A 19,488-nucleotide genomic window follows, 5' to 3' on the forward strand; every position below is an offset into this window, starting at 1 on the left:
AGGAGCAAAAAATGTTGTGTTCATAATAAACAGCAAACTGAGGCACACCAAGGAACAGAGGAAGTGTTTGAGTACCTGGTTTGTCATCGCCGGATATCGGATTTCGCTTTGTACGAGCTGTGGAGGAAAATAAACCAGATTGAAGATGTCAAACTTGAAATATTTGCCAGCAGAGAAAACTGATGAAAATGTGAGTCATCGCTCTGACCTCGATCTCCAGGGTTTTCTCCACGGCTGGTCAAATGATGGACTGTACGCTGGTGGAGATGCACCCTGGATGAAAAGCCTGGAGCTGCTGGAAGGTTCGCTGGTTACGACGGCCTGAGAGGTCGACGCGTCCCAGAGCTCGTCTGAGCTCCCATCACAAGGTCCTTCTCTGAGGGTGTGTTGAATCACATAACACCAGCAGAAGAGTTATCACAGTAATACAGGAAAATTACGCTTTCAGTGGTTCACTCAGAGAGCTCTATGAGTTTGCAGTAAGTATTTTAAATACAGAACAGAAAACCTTTTTTAACTGGAGTCCTTAAATGCATTCATCATTAAAAAAAATATTTCAGTATCAATAATTAGCACAGATTGAGGTTCATATTCACAAGATGCACCAAAAAGAAGAAGAAGAAAGTGTGCACAGCTTTTTTTTAATTGATTCAAGGTAATATTATACGGGCCGTGGCTCACCAAGTTGAATTAAAAGCCAAAGAATTATAATAAGAGAGATCCATTACTATGAGCTAAATTGCACACTGGTACCAATCTGATTGACAAGTTTCTGAGATCTCTGTCGTCAATAAGATCAGTCATTACCTAAAAAAGTATTTGCACACAATCAGTCGCATGTTAAATGCCCTGTAGTGAATAATCAGCGCTGTGCAGAAAGTAATGTCCCTCTTTTGCTGGATTTAAGAGCATTGCCTCTGGGCTGTGGTTGACACGACCTACCAACTACTCAATTTTCATACTTTGAGAGTGATATGTATTGATAAGAATCTATTTTTAACAATATCTAAGAATGAGTATTTCAGTTTGGATTGCAGACCGGTCTGCATGAGGGACATTTACAATGGAGTTATGGGTATTTCTAGATGCTCTTTTGTAAATTATTAACTATTTATCTATTTATTATTACTATTATTATTAACCTATCAGTGGTCTGCAGGAGGCAAAGTAAAAAATAAAACAGTCTGATTATTTTCTTTATGGTATAATTCGGGGCACATGGCCACAAGTGATGCAAGACACTGAATGAAGAGCCATGAATAACATATAGAAGTGTATGTGGCAATATAATAAGTAGAGAAGAGAAAACATTAAATAGGAAATCTATTCAATAAATTGACAACAGAAGGCTATTAAGCATGTTAGACCGAAGAACAGGGTACAGTAATGAGCATTAGTGTAAAATTTGAGCCACAAAACAGATTTTTATCCATTTTGCATTTTCAACGTGACCAAATAACTGCCCAAAAATATGTATGCTGTGGGCCTACAAACCCCTCTATTGATATAAATTAATTGTCACTAATGTTTAATGTGCCATTTGATAAATCATGAGTGTGTGGGAAAAGTGCACAGTGTCAGACTGTATAAATCAGTCTGGAAACTACAAATTTATAACGAAGCTGCAGGTGATACTTCTTTGAACCCTAATTTTATAATTTATGCTGTTTTTATATTTTTGAACTCATACAATGTTCAAATAATTTAATGAAACTGACTAAACATTAAGAATTGATATGTATAGGGCATTTAGAGTGTAATTATGGGTATTTGTCCATAGTTTTATTAACTTGTCTGTCATAACTGGGGTGAACATCAGCTTCTCTACAGCAGTCGGCAGGTGACACAGTAAAAATTCTGATTCTTTTTTGACCGTATAATGCAAAACCTTAACCACACCAGTTTGCAAAACATCTGATGAATAACCTTTAGTAAGCTATATGCCGACAGAAACTTAAAAAGGAATTAAATTGCAGTATTCATTAAAGAATTGATATTAGAAAAATATTTAGCATAAAAAAACCCAAAGCCAGTGTACAGAAATGTCTTTTTTCAAATGTAAAGTAGGGCAAGATCTGAGCAGCAAACTCATTCTGACCATTTGCCAACCATCTGAGAAATGCCTAGTTGATATAAATTCACTGCCATTGGCTTGTAATGTGTCATATATTATACCATTTGTGGGTGGAAGCAGACTTTGAAAGGCTCCTGCAATAGAAAGCATTAGTCTGGAGACTCAAAATGTAAGTGAGAGTTGGTGGTATTTATAACTTGGCTGTCCATGTGGAATGACGTGTTTTACCTCTTTGGCCTGCAAGCAGAAGCCACTGCTGCACTGTGGACAGCGAGTCTGTCTGCAGGATCTGACAGAGCAGCTCCAAAACCTGACACCAGAGCAGCAGACCATCACAGCATTAGCTCACAATCCACAAAAACTTCACAACTTACATCAAGCGCCTCATTAATCTCCTGTGGTTCTCTGTGACATGACAAAGCTGCGTCGAAGGCTATTTTTTAACAAGTGTAACTTTAGACCAAAAGCTTTGCTCTCTGAATTATTTCTGTGACTTTGGAAATCTGCTTTTAAACCCTTCTTTACTGAGATAAAATATTACTTAGCTGTGCTTCATTTCAACGCCAAACTACCCCAAAATGCTACTTTTTGACGATTACAAAGGAACTCAAGATCAGTGGAGCTGTGAGTCACCGTGAGTTCTTGATCCTGGAAGGGTTGAGGATACTTTAGGTGCTGGGAATGAGATCTGTGCAGGTAAGACTTGCTGGATAGAGGGATGATTCTCCCAGTATCAGCTGAATACTGAGTCTTTTGGTGCACAAATTCATCCTCAGGTTGGTCCTGGAATATATCGATACATGCATCCAGTTTAATATCTACAGGGGCTAGGAGGAGCCATACAAAATTAATAAGACATAGAACACTGCCATATAGCAGCTTGATTCTTTTGTTTTGTCAAGCACTTTATAGCTAGAATTGGGCAAACTGTATACAATGTTTCTGCATGCCAAAAGCTTCTTTTGCCATATTACAATTAAAAATTTCACTTCAGGTGATCTCTACTGCTAGAAAAGGACATATTATACTATTATACTGAAATTTTAGTGCAAAGAGGTATGTTGTAGCTTCAGGCAAAAACAGTAGCTAGGCAAAAAGTGTGTCGTTATCTGGATAACAGCAATATACATACCTCATTTTTTCCCAATTGTGCTCGAAAAGACAGATTGACTTTTGCAACAAGTTCTTTAAGTTCATCCCTCCAGGCTTCTGAAAACAGTGCTGCGAAATAAATATGGGAAATGACTTTCATTATTCTAAATCTAAATTGCATTCTTTCATGGCTCAGCTTCAGAAAAATAATGAGAAAATTTAGGTGCCCTGTACGCACTTAAACCTCACCTGATTTGTTATTGTTTCCGCTGACTGCATGGAGGTTTTGAGTGAGTGGGAAGGTCAAAGCGGGCCCGGGTGATTTCCTGAGGACGTGGCTCTTGAGATGTGGATGAGGAAATAATGATGAGGTGACACACCAGTCATCTCGTACCATGCAAATTGGCCTGCCATTGAGTCCTGTGGATGGGAGAGCAGCTTGGTAATGACTATGCAAACAGAAGATAAAGTACTTCAGAAGTAAGGGACAATCAAACCTGTACCCTGAAGAACTACAGCCATTAGATTCCCTGCTGAGACTAAATGCAGCAACTTCATGGCCACATCAAGGAGAAAAGTGACTCTTCTACCAATAAAGCAGTCGTCTCTTACATGGAAGATATTGGTAATACAGGTGCCCAAAGAGCAGGCCATGAAATATTTCATTTGAAGTGTATGTAACTTGTGAATTATTACTAATCTCAGGCATGGACGCTGTCAGGGTTAATGGTCTCATTTATCTTGTTATTTAATGGATTTTCAAATCATCACCACCTGAAAATGTGGGTGTGAGACTTTCCAGTGGTAGAAATTTTACGCAAAGCCTCAAAGTGCTTGGCAGCTGCAAAGAGAAAACCCTACTTGGGGGAATCAGAATAAGCTGCACATGCAAAATTATCACATGAATATATTAACAGAACAGTTTTTAATGTAATAGGAAGCTATTCAAGCAGCATGAATTGTCTTAGCATCTGCTAACAAGTCTAAAAGCTCATCTCTGTCCATCAACTTTACATGTTTAGAATTTTTCTCCCAGAAAGTAATCCCTGCATATAATGGCTCAGAAGTAAGTATACCCTGTTGCTTCTTCTAGAATGTGCCAATCTATGAAATCCCTGCGTTTTTTTGCACCCACCCACCCACAGCCACTCACTGCAGCCCAAGCACTGCAGCTCACCTACAACTCAGCCTGAACACCACAAAACTACTCTGCACTACATAATGGCAAGTAGTAATACTGGAGTAATTTATCCATACATGTTTGACCAAGAAATTGAGGATTGGTTCCTTAGGTTTGTTCTGTATGAGACTCTGGAAGTCTAATCTTTCCAGAGATTCTGTGATTTTAGGGTGGAAATGCTCAGCCATGGTGTCGACTGCTAATTTAATTCATGATTTGCCTTCCAGCATATACACAACACTATAGACATGTTTACAAGGTAAAAAGCTTGATTTCCAATGCAATTTTTAATACAATTGTGAACATTTTTATATAACAATGCATGGTATCCCTGATCTTTCCTGTAGCTTCACCAGAAGACTGAAATTTTGGGTTGTTATTGAAAAGGAGCTTATACATGTGTTTAATAAGGAAGATCTGTTCCCTCATGAATATGAGCTTTTCCTGCTGCATTAGTCTTTCCATCAATTCCATTTTCCCATGCAGCCAAAACACTTCACTCTCAATCTTGATGTCTCTGCTCCCATCCAATAATCTATCCACGACTCAATCAGGCTGTAGATTCTTTTAAATCATTGCAGTTCTGTCACTTTCTCCCAGCTGCTGAACGTTTTATCCTCCTCCTCTCCATCTGCACATTATCACAGCTAGTTTCCATTAAACCATCTGCTAACTTTGCAGTGGGTCTTGTCGTCATGTCTTTTCTCCATTGTGTGTTGTTTGTGTTGTTGTTTTGTCTGTCACTCTATGCACTCCTGAAATCACTTCAATATTTTATGTATTTTTCAGCTGTTAAGTGTTTTATGCAACTGATTTACTTTCATCTTACAAAGCCATTGGGCCAAATTGACTGTTCTCTATTTTTTGAGGTTTTTGACCATTGTTGCAAAACTAATTATCCTGCTGTCAGCTTCAGCTGTGCTTTGTTTTTAGTATTTACATGCAGGCCATGTTAGCATTTAGCTCAAAACACTGCTGTTTTGTTTAGTAGAATAGATTGAAAATCAGCAAGCCTGAGTCAAAACAGGACAAAAGGTTCTTTTTGTCATGATTAAAACAATCTGCAAATGATATCTTGATATAAACATGTCCACAAAACATTAGTGTTTCATTTTTCCTTTTTTATGTAAGATTTGTTTTTGTGCTTCTTTCTTTTTTTTTAATGAATCAAAAATGATGAAAATAATGACAATAAATAGAAATTTAAATCATGTTCCAAACCTCTCTGAACTAAGAAGGAAATCAAGGTTCAGCTTGAATCAGTTGCTGTTTCTAAGCTTGTTTATTAAACTTTCAGTCGATGCTGATCTACGAAAGAAACCATAAAGTGCATTTTTGGTTGTTAACCAAACCAATTACTCAATATGAAATCAATAATCAATCAATAGATGCTAAAGTGCTCAGGGAGACTGCAGTGTCAGGTGAAAATTCTCTACAGTTCCCTCTGAATGGAAACGCAGGCAGGTGTCAGAAATAATCTGTTTTTTAATTTGTGTTGAATAGAGAGTCAATTATGGTGATCAATAATTGCTCATTTCTCCATCCAGTAATGAACATGATAATGAGTGGTAACAATTAAACACAGCTCTAAAAAATGCATATAATTATTTGAAAGTTGTTTAGAGGAGAGGAGAGGAGAGGAGAGGAGAGGAGAGGAGAGGAGAGGAGAGGAGAGGAGAGGAGAGGAAAGGAAAGGAAAGGAGAGGAAAGGAAAGGAAAGGAAAGGAAAGGAAAGGAAAGGAAAGGAGTTAGTTTAGAGACCTTGTTCTGCCTACCTTGAATATGTGTCACCCGGTGTGGATGAGGGTTGTGCTGGGAGAAGAATGAGTGGTGACTCAAGGCCCCAAAGCGTGGGCTGCTTTTTGTCAGTGTCTTGGTAAATTCAGTGTTGAATGGGTCTTGATTTATTTGATTGTGGCTCCTTTCTCCTGTCGTTCCCTGGGAGTCTGGTGCTGTAAACATATCTGAGTGATGAATGGTAGTTTTGTCTAAATCAGAAGGAGAAAGAAGAAGTGAAAAGCTCTTTTGATATGATGTGACAGAAACACCAAAACCTTATTATAGTAGAAGTTTTTTGTTTCAAAGTTGCTAAAAACTAAACACCTGAGAACTTATCAACTACCGTGGTGCACACAACTCTGACTTCATTAACTAAAGAAGTAATGTGTGTTTTGTGTCTGATTGGAAAGAAATGCATCAGGTAAACACATTTTGAGAAAATAAGATTGAAGGACTACTTTACCTCTGAAAATAGGGTGCAGCTCCAAACTTCTGGTAGTCAATGTTTGTGTTGCTTTGGTTGCTAAGAAACCTCAACTAAACAATGGCATCTGTGTACTGGCACACTCAGTCAGGAGTTTAGAGTGGATGTGCAAAGCAAGTGCGATTTACCTATTGTATAATATTCTATAATTATGTATTGTATGAACAGCTGAAAAATGAAATTAATGCAGAGAGAAGAGACACTGCACCCGACCACACATGTAGTTTTATCTGGCTGTAGTTCTATGTGGAGGAACAAGAGAAAAAAAACAATGTCTTACCAGAAAAATGTGTTTTAATTGAAATTTTTAACCCTAAAAACTATCTGCAGATGTTAGCTTCTCCTCTGCTCATGCATATATGCATTTTAATGCAGTCCAGTTCCTGATAAATCTGTTTTTATTTAGCTATTATTCAGTTTTTCTGTTGTCAGACTGTGGAAAAGTGTGAAAAAGTTCACTGGCAAGTTTTCAAACTGCTGTTCTGTTTTGTTAAAACACTGATTTTATGACTGCAATGTTATCTAACAACCCCAGTGCAGTGATGAGTTAACATGAACAGATGGAAAATGAATTCAGCAATTATTTCAAGGTAAAATAATTGTTCAGAGAGAAAGTTAGGAGTGACTGAAAGCCCTGATCTTGCACTGATTCATGGCTCAGCAGTGTGCTGGTTGGTCAACTGTTTTGCTCTGCGTGGTTGATCATAGATGCAGAGAGAGTTTTCTTCCTGAAGTGGGTGTGGACAGCAGTTATATTTAAAGTGACATACACTGAAACAAGCTGTTTAGAGATCAAACTGAAATTTTCCCTGATCATAATTGAAAATTGACACACATAAGAGTTTAGATGCAGTTGAGAGTGATGGCTATGTGCCTGCTGTTTGTCTTCATTGTGGTTTTGTTTCTGTGTGTGTGCATTTCATTCCATTTATTCATTTGTTTTTGAAATGGTACAATTTGTATTAATGTACATTTTCATGTAAATACAATAGGTTGTAGTCATACAGCTAATTTCTGTGTAAAGTGTCACTGGCAGATCAAAATTAGGGAACATCATAAGACCATAACTGAACAAAAAAAAAAAAAATATAAATATATATATACACACACACACACATATATACACACACATATATACACATACATATATAAAATGATAACAGTGGACATAACAGACAGAAGTTGAGATGTTGAGGCAGCTACCAACCACTAATTAATTAACATATGATTCTATTGCAAATATCTCTTTGTTGCTGTTGCCCATATCTCTCTATATTATTGCACAGTCATATTACACTTATCTATGAATGTGTATTGTTGAGTGAAAGAAATTAACCATGGGTTGTCATCAGTCCAAATCAGGTGAGAGTCGTTGTTCAAATGTGAAATCAATTAATAATTTTCATAAAGAACAATCTGAATCTAAGTGTGATGCATTCACAGGTAAAGTTAAATTTCATGCATTTATGGTGGTCAGTGTAGCAGGAATCCAGTCATTAGTCAGAGCTAAGAACACAGATGAGAAACTTAAGATCATTGTTCTTTTTCAGGAAGAATGGAGTAAGATAAAGAATAAAGAAGTTGAATCTGGATTTAACACAGAATCTGACTCAGGATCAGGCTCAGTTTCAGGAAATGGTGATGTAGAAAAAGGACAGAGTAATGATGAGTTGATGAAAAAGGTTTAACAGTCTGCATGTTCTTCATGTGTTTGTCTTTAAAGTGATCAGATGGAGGAGTCAGAGCTTTGTAAAACTAATGCAGCTTTCCCTAACTGCATGATTGTTAACACAGCTGTGTGTCAGGCTTGGAGCTCGGTGGAGGCCAGAGATATAGTGTTTAGTGTATGAGATCCTTTCACTAGTCTGATGAAATATCTTGATTGGTTGTGGGTTACAGCTATATTGTGTAATGTTGTGGTTCCAGAATGAAGAATGAAGTTATTGTTGCACTGTGTGTTTTGGAACAGAGTGGTCTGTGGTTGAGGAATCTTTTGATCTACTTCCCACTGAGAATGTCCAGTGACCTGACAACCTCGATGTGCAGACATGGTTAACAGAGCAGGTTAAAAAGGCAGTATTTAAACATGCATGCTCTATTGTTAAAGTTTACAGGGTTGATGTTTGTGTGTAGGATGATGATGATGAGCCTCTGTGAATATGTAATGAATGGTTTGAGGAAATGTGGAAGTTAGGAACGGGTTGTGATATTAATGACAACAATGCAGTGGTGTTTGGGTTAGTTGTAGGGAGTGTATGTCCTGAGATTTTTTAGAGGTATAGAGTGTCAAATCAGTCATGGCATAGTAGTATGTGGATAGAGTCAATGCATGTGTTGATGGAAATGTACAAGGATCGTGGTTTTCCATTGAATGATGTGCAAAGGTTAAATATATGTTTCAATTCATAGATCAGCCTCAGTGTTGTTTTTCTCAGAAGGGTGTTCCCTGAACAGAGTGGAAATGCAGACAATGCTGGAAGTATAGGAGAATGAGACACTGTGCCAAAGATTGCAGAGTAGTAAGGAGCGAGTCAGTAGAATGGAATGTTTTTAATTGTGTAAGCAGTAGAGTTTAATATTCTTGTATTGAAAATGTAATATGATCAGTAGTAAAAAGGAAAGGGATCATTTCAAAATTATTTTTTTAAAATAAAATGGATTATTTCTGTGATATAACTTCAGCATGTAATGGTTTGGTATTGGTGTGCTCAATAGTGAGAAACTAAAATTTCATTTGTGGTGGATTTAAATTAATTGTAATCTTAAAAGTTAACTATATTAAGTAAATTAATGCGTCTCTAGTAAATAAAATAGTGTTAGACTTTTAATGTCTGTAGTTTAAGGGTATTATACAAATATTTAATTTGTTTTTAACATTTATAGAGTAAATTGATAGCAGGATAAATGGAACAAGATCAATTTGTGAAATTAGTAAAGTATATTACAAGTTGTGAATATCAATATTTTTCTACACTATCTTGTGAAATGCTGTGCATTATTATGTAATTAAATTGAAGATATTAATTGATAAAGGAGCTATATTTTCTGCTGTATGTTTCACTGATAATGTTAGTATTCCTAGTTCTAAATTAATCACTGTAGGAGTTTCAGGCACCCCATAATTAAATCATTTTTTGAACAAGCTTACATTAGAAAAGTAGGATCAGATGTGGAACATAGTTTGTGATTCTTGCAGGAACACTTTTGAGTGTGATGGGAAGAGACTTTCTTAGTAAATTAAACACTGGTAGTAGTTGCACTTCAGGTTACTTGTTTCTAGGCAATAATAAAATCAGTTGAGTGTTTGTAGTGAGCAAATGATTTTTAATATTGTTAGACTGTGGCAAGTTTTAATATGAAAGGCAGTGATATTGATGGTTTGTGTAGTGATTCTTTTTAAAAATGTTTCTGTTGGCCTTTTATCAGACAGCTGCAGTGAGAGAGACAGGAAACGGGAGAAGAGTCAGGGGAAGACATGCAGCAGAGGGCCGCAAGCGGGAATCAAACCCGGGCCAGCTGCAACCAGCTCCATACATGGGTCAGTTGCTCAATACGCTGAGCTATACAGGCACTCCTTGTCTAGTGATTCTTAGTTTACCATAGAGTTTCCATTGAAGAATTTGTCGGTCTGAGTTGAGTTGAGTTGAGTTGAGTTGAGTTGAGTTGAGTTGAGTTGAGTTGAGTTGAGTTGAGTTGAGTTGAGTTGAGTTGAGTTGAGTTGAGTTGAGTTGAGTTGAGTTGAGTTGAGTTGAGTTGAGTTGAGTTGAGTTGAGTTGAGTTGAGTTGAGTTGAGTTGAGTTGAGTTGAGTTGAGTTGAGTTGAGTTGAGTTGAGTTGAGTTGAGTTGAGTTGAGTTGAGTTGAGTTGAGTTGAGTTGAGTTGAGTTGAGTTGAGTTGAGTTGAGTTGAGTTGAGTTGAGTTGAGTTGAGTTGAGTTGAGTTGAGTTGAGTTGAGTTGAGTTGAGTTGAGTTGAGTTGAGTTGAGTTGAGTTGAGTTGAGTTGAGTTGAGTTGAGTTGAGTTGAGTTGAGTTGAGTTGAGTTGAGTTGAGTTGAGTTGAGTTGAGTTGAGTTGAGTTGAGTTGAGTTGAGTTGAGTTGAGTTGAGTTGAGTTGAGTTGAGTTGAGTTGAGTTGAGTTGAGTTGAGTTGAGTTGAGTTGAGTTGAGTTGAGTTGAGTTGAGTTGAGTTGAGTTGAGTTGAGTTGAGTTGAGTTGAGTTGAGTTGAGTTGAGTTGAGTTGAGTTGAGTTGAGTTGAGTTGAGTTGAGTTGAGTTGAGTTGAGTTGAGTTGAGTTGAGTTGAGTTGAGTTGAGTTGAGTTGAGTTGAGTTGAGTTGAGTTGAGTTGAGTTGAGTTGAGTTGAGTTGAGTTGAGTTGAGTTGAGTTGAGTTGAGTTGAGTTGAGTTGAGTTGAGTTGAGTTGAGTTGAGTTGAGTTGAGTTGAGTTGAGTTGAGTTGAGTTGAGTTGAGTTGAGTTGAGTTGAGTTGAGTTGAGTTGAGTTGAGTTGAGTTGAGTTGAGTTGAGTTGAGTTGAGTTGAGTTGAGTTGAGTTGAGTTGAGTTGAGTTGAGTTGAGTTGAGTTGAGTTGAGTTGAGTTGAGTTGAGTTGAGTTGAGTTGAGTTGAGTTGAGTTGAGTTGAGTTGAGTTGAGTTGAGTTGAGTTGAGTTGAGTTGAGTTGAGTTGAGTTGAGTTGAGTTGAGTTGAGTTGAGTTGAGTTGAGTTGAGTTGAGTTGAGTTGAGTTGAGTTGAGTTGAGTTGAGTTGAGTTGAGTTGAGTTGAGTTGAGTTGAGTTGAGTTGAGTTGAGTTGAGTTGAGTTGAGTTGAGTTGAGTTGAGTTGAGTTGAGTTGAGTTGAGTTGAGTTGAGTTGAGTTGAGTTGAGTTGAGTTGAGTTGAGTTGAGTTGAGTTGAGTTGAGTTGAGTTGAGTTGAGTTGAGTTGAGTTGAGTTGAGTTGAGTTGAGTTGAGTTGAGTTGAGTTGAGTTGAGTTGAGTTGAGTTGAGTTGAGTTGAGTTGAGTTGAGTTGAGTTGAGTTGAGTTGAGTTGAGTTGAGTTGAGTTGAGTTGAGTTGAGTTGAGTTGAGTTGAGTTGAGTTGAGTTGAGTTGAGTTGAGTTGAGTTGAGTTGAGTTGAGTTGAGTTGAGTTGAGTTGAGTTGAGTTGAGTTGAGTTGAGTTGAGTTGAGTTGAGTTGAGTTGAGTTGAGTTGAGTTGAGTTGAGTTGAGTTGAGTTGAGTTGAGTTGAGTTGAGTTGAGTTGAGTTGAGTTGAGTTGAGTTGAGTTGAGTTGAGTTGAGTTGAGTTGAGTTGAGTTGAGTTGAGTTGAGTTGAGTTGAGTTGAGTTGAGTTGAGTTGAGTTGAGTTGAGTTGAGTTGAGTTGAGTTGAGTTGAGTTGAGTTGAGTTGAGTTGAGTTGAGTTGAGTTGAGTTGAGTTGAGTTGAGTTGAGTTGAGTTGAGTTGAGTTGAGTTGAGTTGAGTTGAGTTGAGTTGAGTTGAGTTGAGTTGAGTTGAGTTGAGTTGAGTTGAGTTGAGTTGAGTTGAGTTGAGTTGAGTTGAGTTGAGTTGAGTTGAGTTGAGTTGAGTTGAGTTGAGTTGAGTTGAGTTGAGTTGAGTTGAGTTGAGTTGAGTTGAGTTGAGTTGAGTTGAGTTGAGTTGAGTTGAGTTGAGTTGAGTTGAGTTGAGTTGAGTTGAGTTGAGTTGAGTTGAGTTGAGTTGAGTTGAGTTGAGTTGAGTTGAGTTGAGTTGAGTTGAGTTGAGTTGAGTTGAGTTGAGTTGAGTTGAGTTGAGTTGAGTTGAGTTGAGTTGAGTTGAGTTGAGTTGAGTTGAGTTGAGTTGAGTTGAGTTGAGTTGAGTTGAGTTGAGTTGAGTTGAGTTGAGTTGAGTTGAGTTGAGTTGAGTTGAGTTGAGTTGAGTTGAGTTGAGTTGAGTTGAGTTGAGTTGAGTTGAGTTGAGTTGAGTTGAGTTGAGTTGAGTTGAGTTGAGTTGAGTTGAGTTGAGTTGAGTTGAGTTGAGTTGAGTTGAGTTGAGTTGAGTTGAGTTGAGTTGAGTTGAGTTGAGTTGAGTTGAGTTGAGTTGAGTTGAGTTGAGTTGAGTTGAGTTGAGTTGAGTTGAGTTGAGTTGAGTTGAGTTGAGTTGAGTTGAGTTGAGTTGAGTTGAGTTGAGTTGAGTTGAGTTGAGTTGAGTTGAGTTGAGTTGAGTTGAGTTGAGTTGAGTTGAGTTGAGTTGAGTTGAGTTGAGTTGAGTTGAGTTGAGTTGAGTTGAGTTGAGTTGAGTTGAGTTGAGTTGAGTTGAGTTGAGTTGAGTTGAGTTGAGTTGAGTTGAGTTGAGTTGAGTTGAGTTGAGTTGAGTTGAGTTGAGTTGAGTTGAGTTGAGTTGAGTTGAGTTGAGTTGAGTTGAGTTGAGTTGAGTTGAGTTGAGTTGAGTTGAGTTGAGTTGAGTTGAGTTGAGTTGAGTTGAGTTGAGTTGAGTTGAGTTGAGTTGAGTTGAGTTGAGTTGAGTTGAGTTGAGTTGAGTTGAGTTGAGTTGAGTTGAGTTGCGCTTCGCAGAGTGACGCAGCGCTTCGCAGAGTGACGCAGCGCTTCGCAGAGTGACGCAGCGCTTCGCAGAGTGACGCAGCGCTTCGCAGAGTGACGCAGCGCTTCTTCCTGCAACAATAACAGAGCAACAAGTTGCAGCGACTGACATTCTTCCTGCAACAATAACAGAGCAACAAGTTGCAGCGACTGACATTCTTCCTGCAACAATAACAGAGAACCAAGTTGCAGCGACTGACGTTCTTCCTGCAACAATAACAGAGAACCAAGTTGCACCACCCGACATTCTTCCTGCAACAATAACAGAGAACCAAGTTGCAGCGACTGACGTTCTTCCTGCAACAATAACAGAGAACCAAGTTGCACCACCCGACATTCTTCCTGCAACAATAACAGAGAACCAAGTTGCAGCGCCCGACGTTTTTCCTGCAACAATAACAGCATCAAGTTGCAGCGACCAAGGTTCTTCCTGTGACAATAGTTTACAATCCAAACAATTTTTTCAATAAAGGTTTTTGTTTTTATTGACAACAAACTTGTACAAAACATAAAAAAAAGAATCAATTCTTGCAATTTCTCACGATAATCTATGAATACAAAAGGCAATCAATGCAGTCAAATGGAATCGAGTGGAATGGACACCAGAATGTGGCAACAATGACAAAACTCCTTGTGCAACATCCTCCAGGAAGGTCCGTGTCACCTTTGAAACATTTATCAGTAGGTCAGTTCAAAAATCCAGCCAGTCACGCTTAAGCAGGTGATTTATTTTACGCAGACTACACTTTTATCAGTTTTTTTTTTCCCCGTCTTGATAGAATCTAAAAGCACAGATGTCAGCACAAATGATGGTCTAGACTAAACAGTGTGTGCTTTCATTTCTTACCCATTTTCAAATTGTCTTTGAAGGTTGTTAGGTCTTCATGGCAGAATGAATTCCACCTTCGTGGAAGCTGAAGGTTTCTGCTTGAATATTTCTGATCTTCATCAGGTGTATTTGTTACCCGGTAATGCTTTGTAGCAGATGGTCTGGGGGAGGAAAACATCAAAAAAAATGTGTTGAAGTATAGAAAGCTGAAAGCCACACACTAGTGCATATATATGAAGCATTGCATTTTATCCATGAGGAAATTCACCTGTGTGGGTTTTAAACATTTATGAGGATTTATACATGAATAACCTAAACTAATCCATCAAAACTGGATACTTACCACGGGAAGAAACTCAGCTGAAGGGGTAGGTAGGAAACCCAAACAGGAACCGGCAGGGGTACAAGGGCAGCGTCGTGTCCAAGAAGCTCTGGTGGTCACGAGTCGACGCAGGATGTGCGCGTCCGTGGTGGAGCAGGGAGTGAATGACAGAGCTGGCTTATATGCTGGGAGGTGGAATTGCAAACAGGTGACTGGTGTTAGCCAATTACGGCAGCTGATTCTCATTGCTGCAATCAGACTGCAGGCAGCTGGAACAGTCAGGGAGGAAGGGCTGAAAGTGGACAAGCAAAATCTGATTAGGAAAACAGACAAGACTACAAAATTCAACAAAGACTCTAAACTAACAACAGAGGGGAAATTTAAGAAAACCATAAATGAATAACCTAAAATAATCCATCAAAACCGGATACTTACAACGGGAAGAAACTCAGCTGAAGGGGTAGGTAGGAAACCCAAACAGGAACCGGCAGGGGTACGAGGGCAGCGTCGTGTCCAAGAAGCTCTGGTGGTCACGAGTCGACGCAGGATGTGCGCGTCCATGGTGGAGCAGGGAGTGAATGACAGAGCTGGCTTATATGCTGGGAGGTGGAATTGCAAACAGGTGACTGGTGTTAGCCAGTTACGGCAGCTGATTCTCATTGCTGCAATCAGACTGCAGGCAGCTGGAACAGTCAGGGAGGAAGGGCTGAAAGCGGACAAGCAAAATCTGATTAGGAAAACAGACAAGACTACAAAATTCAACAAAGACTCTAAACTAACAGAGGGGAAATTTAAGAAAACCATAAATGAATAACCTAAAATAATCCATCAAAACCAGATACTTACAACGGGAAGAAACTCAGCTGAAGGGGTAGGTAGGAAACCCAAACAGGAACCGGCAGGGGCACGAGGGCAGCGTCGTGTCCAAGAAGCTCTGGTGGTCACGAGTCGACGCAGGATGTGTGCGTCCATGGTGGAGCAGGGAGTGAATGACAGAGCTGGCTTATATGCTGGGAGGTGGAATTGCAAACAGGTGACTGGTGTTAGCCAATTACGGCAGCTGATTCTCATTGCTGCAATCAGACTGCAGGCAGCTGGAACAGTCAGGGAGGAAGGGCTGAAAGCGGACAAGCAAAATCTGATTAGGAAAACAGACAAGACTACAAAATTCAACAAAGACTCTAAACTAACAGAGGGGAAATTTAAGAAAACCATAAATGAATAACCTAAAATAATCCATCAAACCCAGATACTTACAACGGGAAGAAACTCAGCTGAAGGGGTAGGTAGGAAACCCAAACAGGAACCGGCAGGGGCACGAGGGCAGCGTCGTGTCCAAGAAGCTCTGGTGGTCACGAGTCGACGCAGGATGTGCGCGTCCATGGTGGAGCAGGGAGTGAATGACAGAGCTGGCTTATATGCTGGGAGGTGGAATTGCAAACAGGTGACTGGTGTTAGCCAATTACGGCAGCTGATTCTCATTGCTGCAATCAGACTGCAGGCAGCTGGAACAGTCAGGGAGGAAGGGCTGAAAGCGGACAAGCAAAATCTGATTAGGAAAACAGACAAGACTACAAAATTCAACAAAGACTCTAAACTAACAACAGAGGGGAAATTTAAGAAAACCATAAGTGAATAACCTAAAATAATCCATCAAAACCGGATACTTACAACGGGAAGAAACTCAGCTGAAGGGGTAGGTAGGAAACCCAAACAGGAACCGGCAGGGGTACAAGGGCAGCGTCGTGTCCAAGAAGCTCTGGTGGTCACGAGTCGACGCAGGATGTGCGAGTCCGTGGTGGAGCAGGGAGTGAATGACAGAGCTGGCTTATATGCTGGGAGGTGGAATTGCAAACAGGTGACTGGTGTGAGCCAATTACGGCAGCTGATTCTCATTGCTGCAATCAGACTGCAGGCAGCTGGAACAGTCAGGGAGGAAGGGCTGAAAGCGGACAAGCAAAATCTGATTAGGAAAACAAACAAGACTACAAAATTCAACAAAGACTCTAAACCAACAACAGAGGGGAAATTTAAGAAAACCATAAGTGAATAACCTAAAATAATCCATCAAAACCGGATACTTACAACGGGAAGAAACTCAGCTGAAGGGGTAGGTAGGAAACCCAAACAGGAACCGGCAGGGGTACGAGGGCAGCGTCGTGTCCAAGAAGCTCTGGTGGTCACGAGTCGACGCAGGATGTGCGAGTCCGTGGTGGAGCAGGGAGTGAATGACAGAGCTGGCTTATATGCTGGGAGGTGGAATTGCAAACAGGTGACTGGTGTTAGCCAGTTACAGCAGCTGATTCTCATTGCTGCAATCAGACTGCAGGCAGCTGGAACAGTCAGGGAGGAAGGACTGAAAGTGGACAAGCAAAATCTGATTAGGAAAACAGACAAGACTACAAAATTCAACAAAGACTCTAAACTAACAACAGAGGGGAAATTTAAGAAAACCATAAATGAATAACCTAAAATAATCCATCAAAACTGGATACTTACAACAGGAAGAAACTCAGCTGAAGGGGTAGGTAGGAAACCCAAACAGGAACCGGCAGGGGTACGAGGGCAGCGTCGTGTCCAAGAAGCTCTGGTGGTCACGAGTCGACGCAGGATGTGCGCGTCCGTGGTGGAGCAGGGAGTGAATGACAGAGCTGGCTTATATGCTGGGAGGTGGAATTGCAAACAGGTGACTGGTGTTAGCCAATTACGGCAGCTGATTCTCATTGCTGCAATCAGACTGCAGGCAGCTGGAACAGTCAGGAAGCAGAGAGACACAGTAGAAAGTTTTAATCACAGATTAAAGTGTGGCTAAATGCAAAGAAGAAAAAACTTGTTTCTTCAGCACAGTCCACAGGTTCTCAATGGGGTTAAAGTCAGCAGTTAAAACCAGTCTAAAACCTTAATTCTTGCCTGATTTAACCATTCCTTTACCATGTTTTTGGTCATTGTCTTGTTGGATCACTTAACTCCATCCAAGACTCCTTCTGGCTGATGATCTGAGGTTTTCCTGAAGAATGTGGAGATAATCATCCACAAGAACCAACATGCATGGGCGCCCGTATAGCTCAACGCGTTGAGTGGGCGACCCATGTACAGAGCTGGCCCCCGACGCAGCTGGCCCGGGTTCGATTCCCGTTCGCGGCCCTTTGTTGCATGTCTTCCCCCGACTCTTCTCCCCTGTTTCCTGTCTCTCTCTCACTACGCCTATCTAATAAAAAGCCGACAAAAAGGCCAAAAAAATAACTTTAAAAAAAAAAAAAAAAAAAAGAACCAACATGCATGAATGTTTTTTGGGACAAAGACACGTGCTTCGTTCATTCCAGCATAGAAAATTAAGAGCTATAGCAGTCACTGAAAATTCAAGATTGCCACAATATGCACGGTCTTTACAAGTGTATGTAAGCTTTTCATCACTACTGTACATACTAACATCAGCATGATAATAAGCTTACCCTGACATTTCGCATGGTTGTTGGCGTGTCCTAGAAATGACAGATCATATATTTTCTACATTTGTTTTTGATGGTTCAATACAGTGCCAGTTTGTATTCAGATTTAAATATTTTTGTCCTCATAATTTGCCATATTTTTGTCAAAACACTCAAAGTTCTTAACATATAAGTATTTGAGAAATTCACATTTTACTTTGATGATGGAGCTACATGGAAGCTTAGGTTTGCCCAAGCTTATTTCATTCAGAGGCCAATTTTCCAAACTACTGTTGGCACAAAGAATCACCACAGTTTTTTTGGAATCATCCTCTGGGAACCGTAAATGCTTTTACAAAATTTCACTGGACAATCTATCCAATGGGATTTCAGACAAGACCAAAATGGAGCGACTGAAAGAGCAACATTTTAATCCATAGAATCGTATTGAATGCATGGCTAAAAAACACAGACTACTGCCTGGACATCGGTGTAGATTAGTTTAAACCTAGAGATCGTGCTGTTATCTTTATATTCAAAGGGAATCAGGAATTAAAACAATGCAAGAAATAGGCAGAAAAGCCTGAGAGCTGGATGTGTGTTTGACCAAGATGAGTTTTAATAAGCTGAACAAAACATACTCCTATAACAGCCTTTTCATATTCAACTCAACACTTAACTGAATGGAAGACAGTTATCATGCACACTATTTCTGGCTCTAGGCTCATCTCACCAGAATACTTGTCACTCTTTGTTTGTATAGTACTCTTTTGTATGTTATGCCTTTTATCCTTCACTGCCAGTGTTTGCTAAATAATGAAAGGATATCATCTGTACGTTCTTGTTACATGTTGCCACATTGTGAATTGAATTATGAGTAATTATGTATTGTAAGTTATCATGAACACTTTTCTGCTCCTGACAGGGATCTTAAAATAGTATAATGTATAACAGGGGTATATTATAGCAAAACAATAGACAGATGATGCAGCTGCGTTGTGTTTAACTGATGCCACATTAAAACAACGGCTCCAGGGCAAAGATGTTTCATTTAAATGAAATGCCTGTTGCCTTGACTCCTCAGATTGCGGACGTACAAACTGGGAAATGAGATGAGGCATCAAATTGTTCTGATCAACCTCCACAAAATCATTCAGCAAAGTGTGAGTGCAGTCCATGTTGTTGGCAGCATGTAAACAGTAAGTTAATGCCCTGAATCGGTCCTGTAGCTTGCTACATTAGAATAGCATGCTAACATTTCTGTTATTCTAGCTCACTCCTTGTTTTTGTTAGTTTTTTGAATTACGTTAAGTATGTCCCCGTCATGAGGTCTGGATAGCTTTCAGCGCATGTGTTTTTTTCTGCCCACAGTTTGGTGATTTCAGCCTCCAGGCTTCAGCCTACTATCCCACCACCTGCTCTGTAGTTGGTTACCAAGCAAGTCCAAAGAATTTGTGCTTGTCCTCCTTGGTTTTTTTTGTTTTATTATTATTATTATTATTATTATTATTATTATTATTATTATTATTATTATTATTATTATAACAAAGCCTATATTTTGCTGAGAGAAAAACTTCCTTTGTTTGTCAAATGGAAAAGGATGCATTCTTTTTGAAATGCCAATAAACTGTTTGTTTGATGTCAAACCAAAGCGACTGATGGAACAGTTCATATGCAAGTTAAATGCGTTCATTTAACATTAAGAGACAGTTTGTACAGAAAAATACTTTTTACTGAGAGAG

At 39.4% G+C, this 19,488-nt stretch overlaps 1 protein-coding gene and 1 long non-coding RNA gene across 2 annotated transcripts; both read right to left on the reverse strand.

The window, feature by feature from the left end:
* Positions 1-311: 311 nt before the first annotated feature.
* Positions 312-10,374, reverse strand: LOC129348965 (protein TBATA-like). Its single transcript, XM_055010790.1, has 7 exons — positions 6,589-10,374; positions 6,122-6,334; positions 3,416-3,586; positions 3,207-3,295; positions 2,708-2,857; positions 2,303-2,384; positions 312-376 (listed from the first exon to the last, which is right to left on the reverse strand). The coding sequence occupies exons 2-7, from the start codon at positions 6,306-6,308 to the stop codon at positions 312-314; spliced, it is 744 nt and encodes a 247-aa protein (XP_054866765.1). The 5' UTR covers positions 6,309-6,334; positions 6,589-10,374.
* A 2,628-nt stretch (positions 10,375-13,002) lies between these two features.
* On the reverse strand, positions 13,003-17,072 carry LOC129348992 (uncharacterized). The gene is made up of 9 exons (XR_008601774.1): positions 16,818-17,072; positions 16,404-16,674; positions 15,990-16,260; positions 15,576-15,846; positions 15,165-15,435; positions 14,754-15,024; positions 14,340-14,610; positions 14,015-14,157; positions 13,003-13,239 (listed from the first exon to the last, which is right to left on the reverse strand). It is a non-coding gene; the product is annotated as an uncharacterized LOC129348992 (long non-coding RNA).
* Positions 17,073-19,488: the final 2,416 nt, after the last annotated feature.

The sequence above is a fragment of the Amphiprion ocellaris genome, chromosome 5 (assembly GCF_022539595.1).
Source record: "Amphiprion ocellaris isolate individual 3 ecotype Okinawa chromosome 5, ASM2253959v1, whole genome shotgun sequence".
Taxonomy (NCBI): Eukaryota; Metazoa; Chordata; class Actinopteri; family Pomacentridae; genus Amphiprion; species Amphiprion ocellaris.

Bases quoted from the DNA above. Each gene is read 5' to 3' on its own strand.
- LOC129348965 (XM_055010790.1), bottom strand. From the start codon at position 6,308: ATGTTTACAGCACCAGACTCCCAGGGAACGACAGGAGAAAGGAGCCAC. The intron at 3,587-6,121 runs GTAGGCAGAACA...TCCCATCCACAG, and splicing joins CCGGGTGACACATATTCAAG to GACTCAATGGCAGGCCAATT. The intron at 2,858-3,206 runs GTATGTATATTG...GATATATTCCAG, and splicing joins CACAATTGGGAAAAAATGAG to GACCAACCTGAGGATGAATT.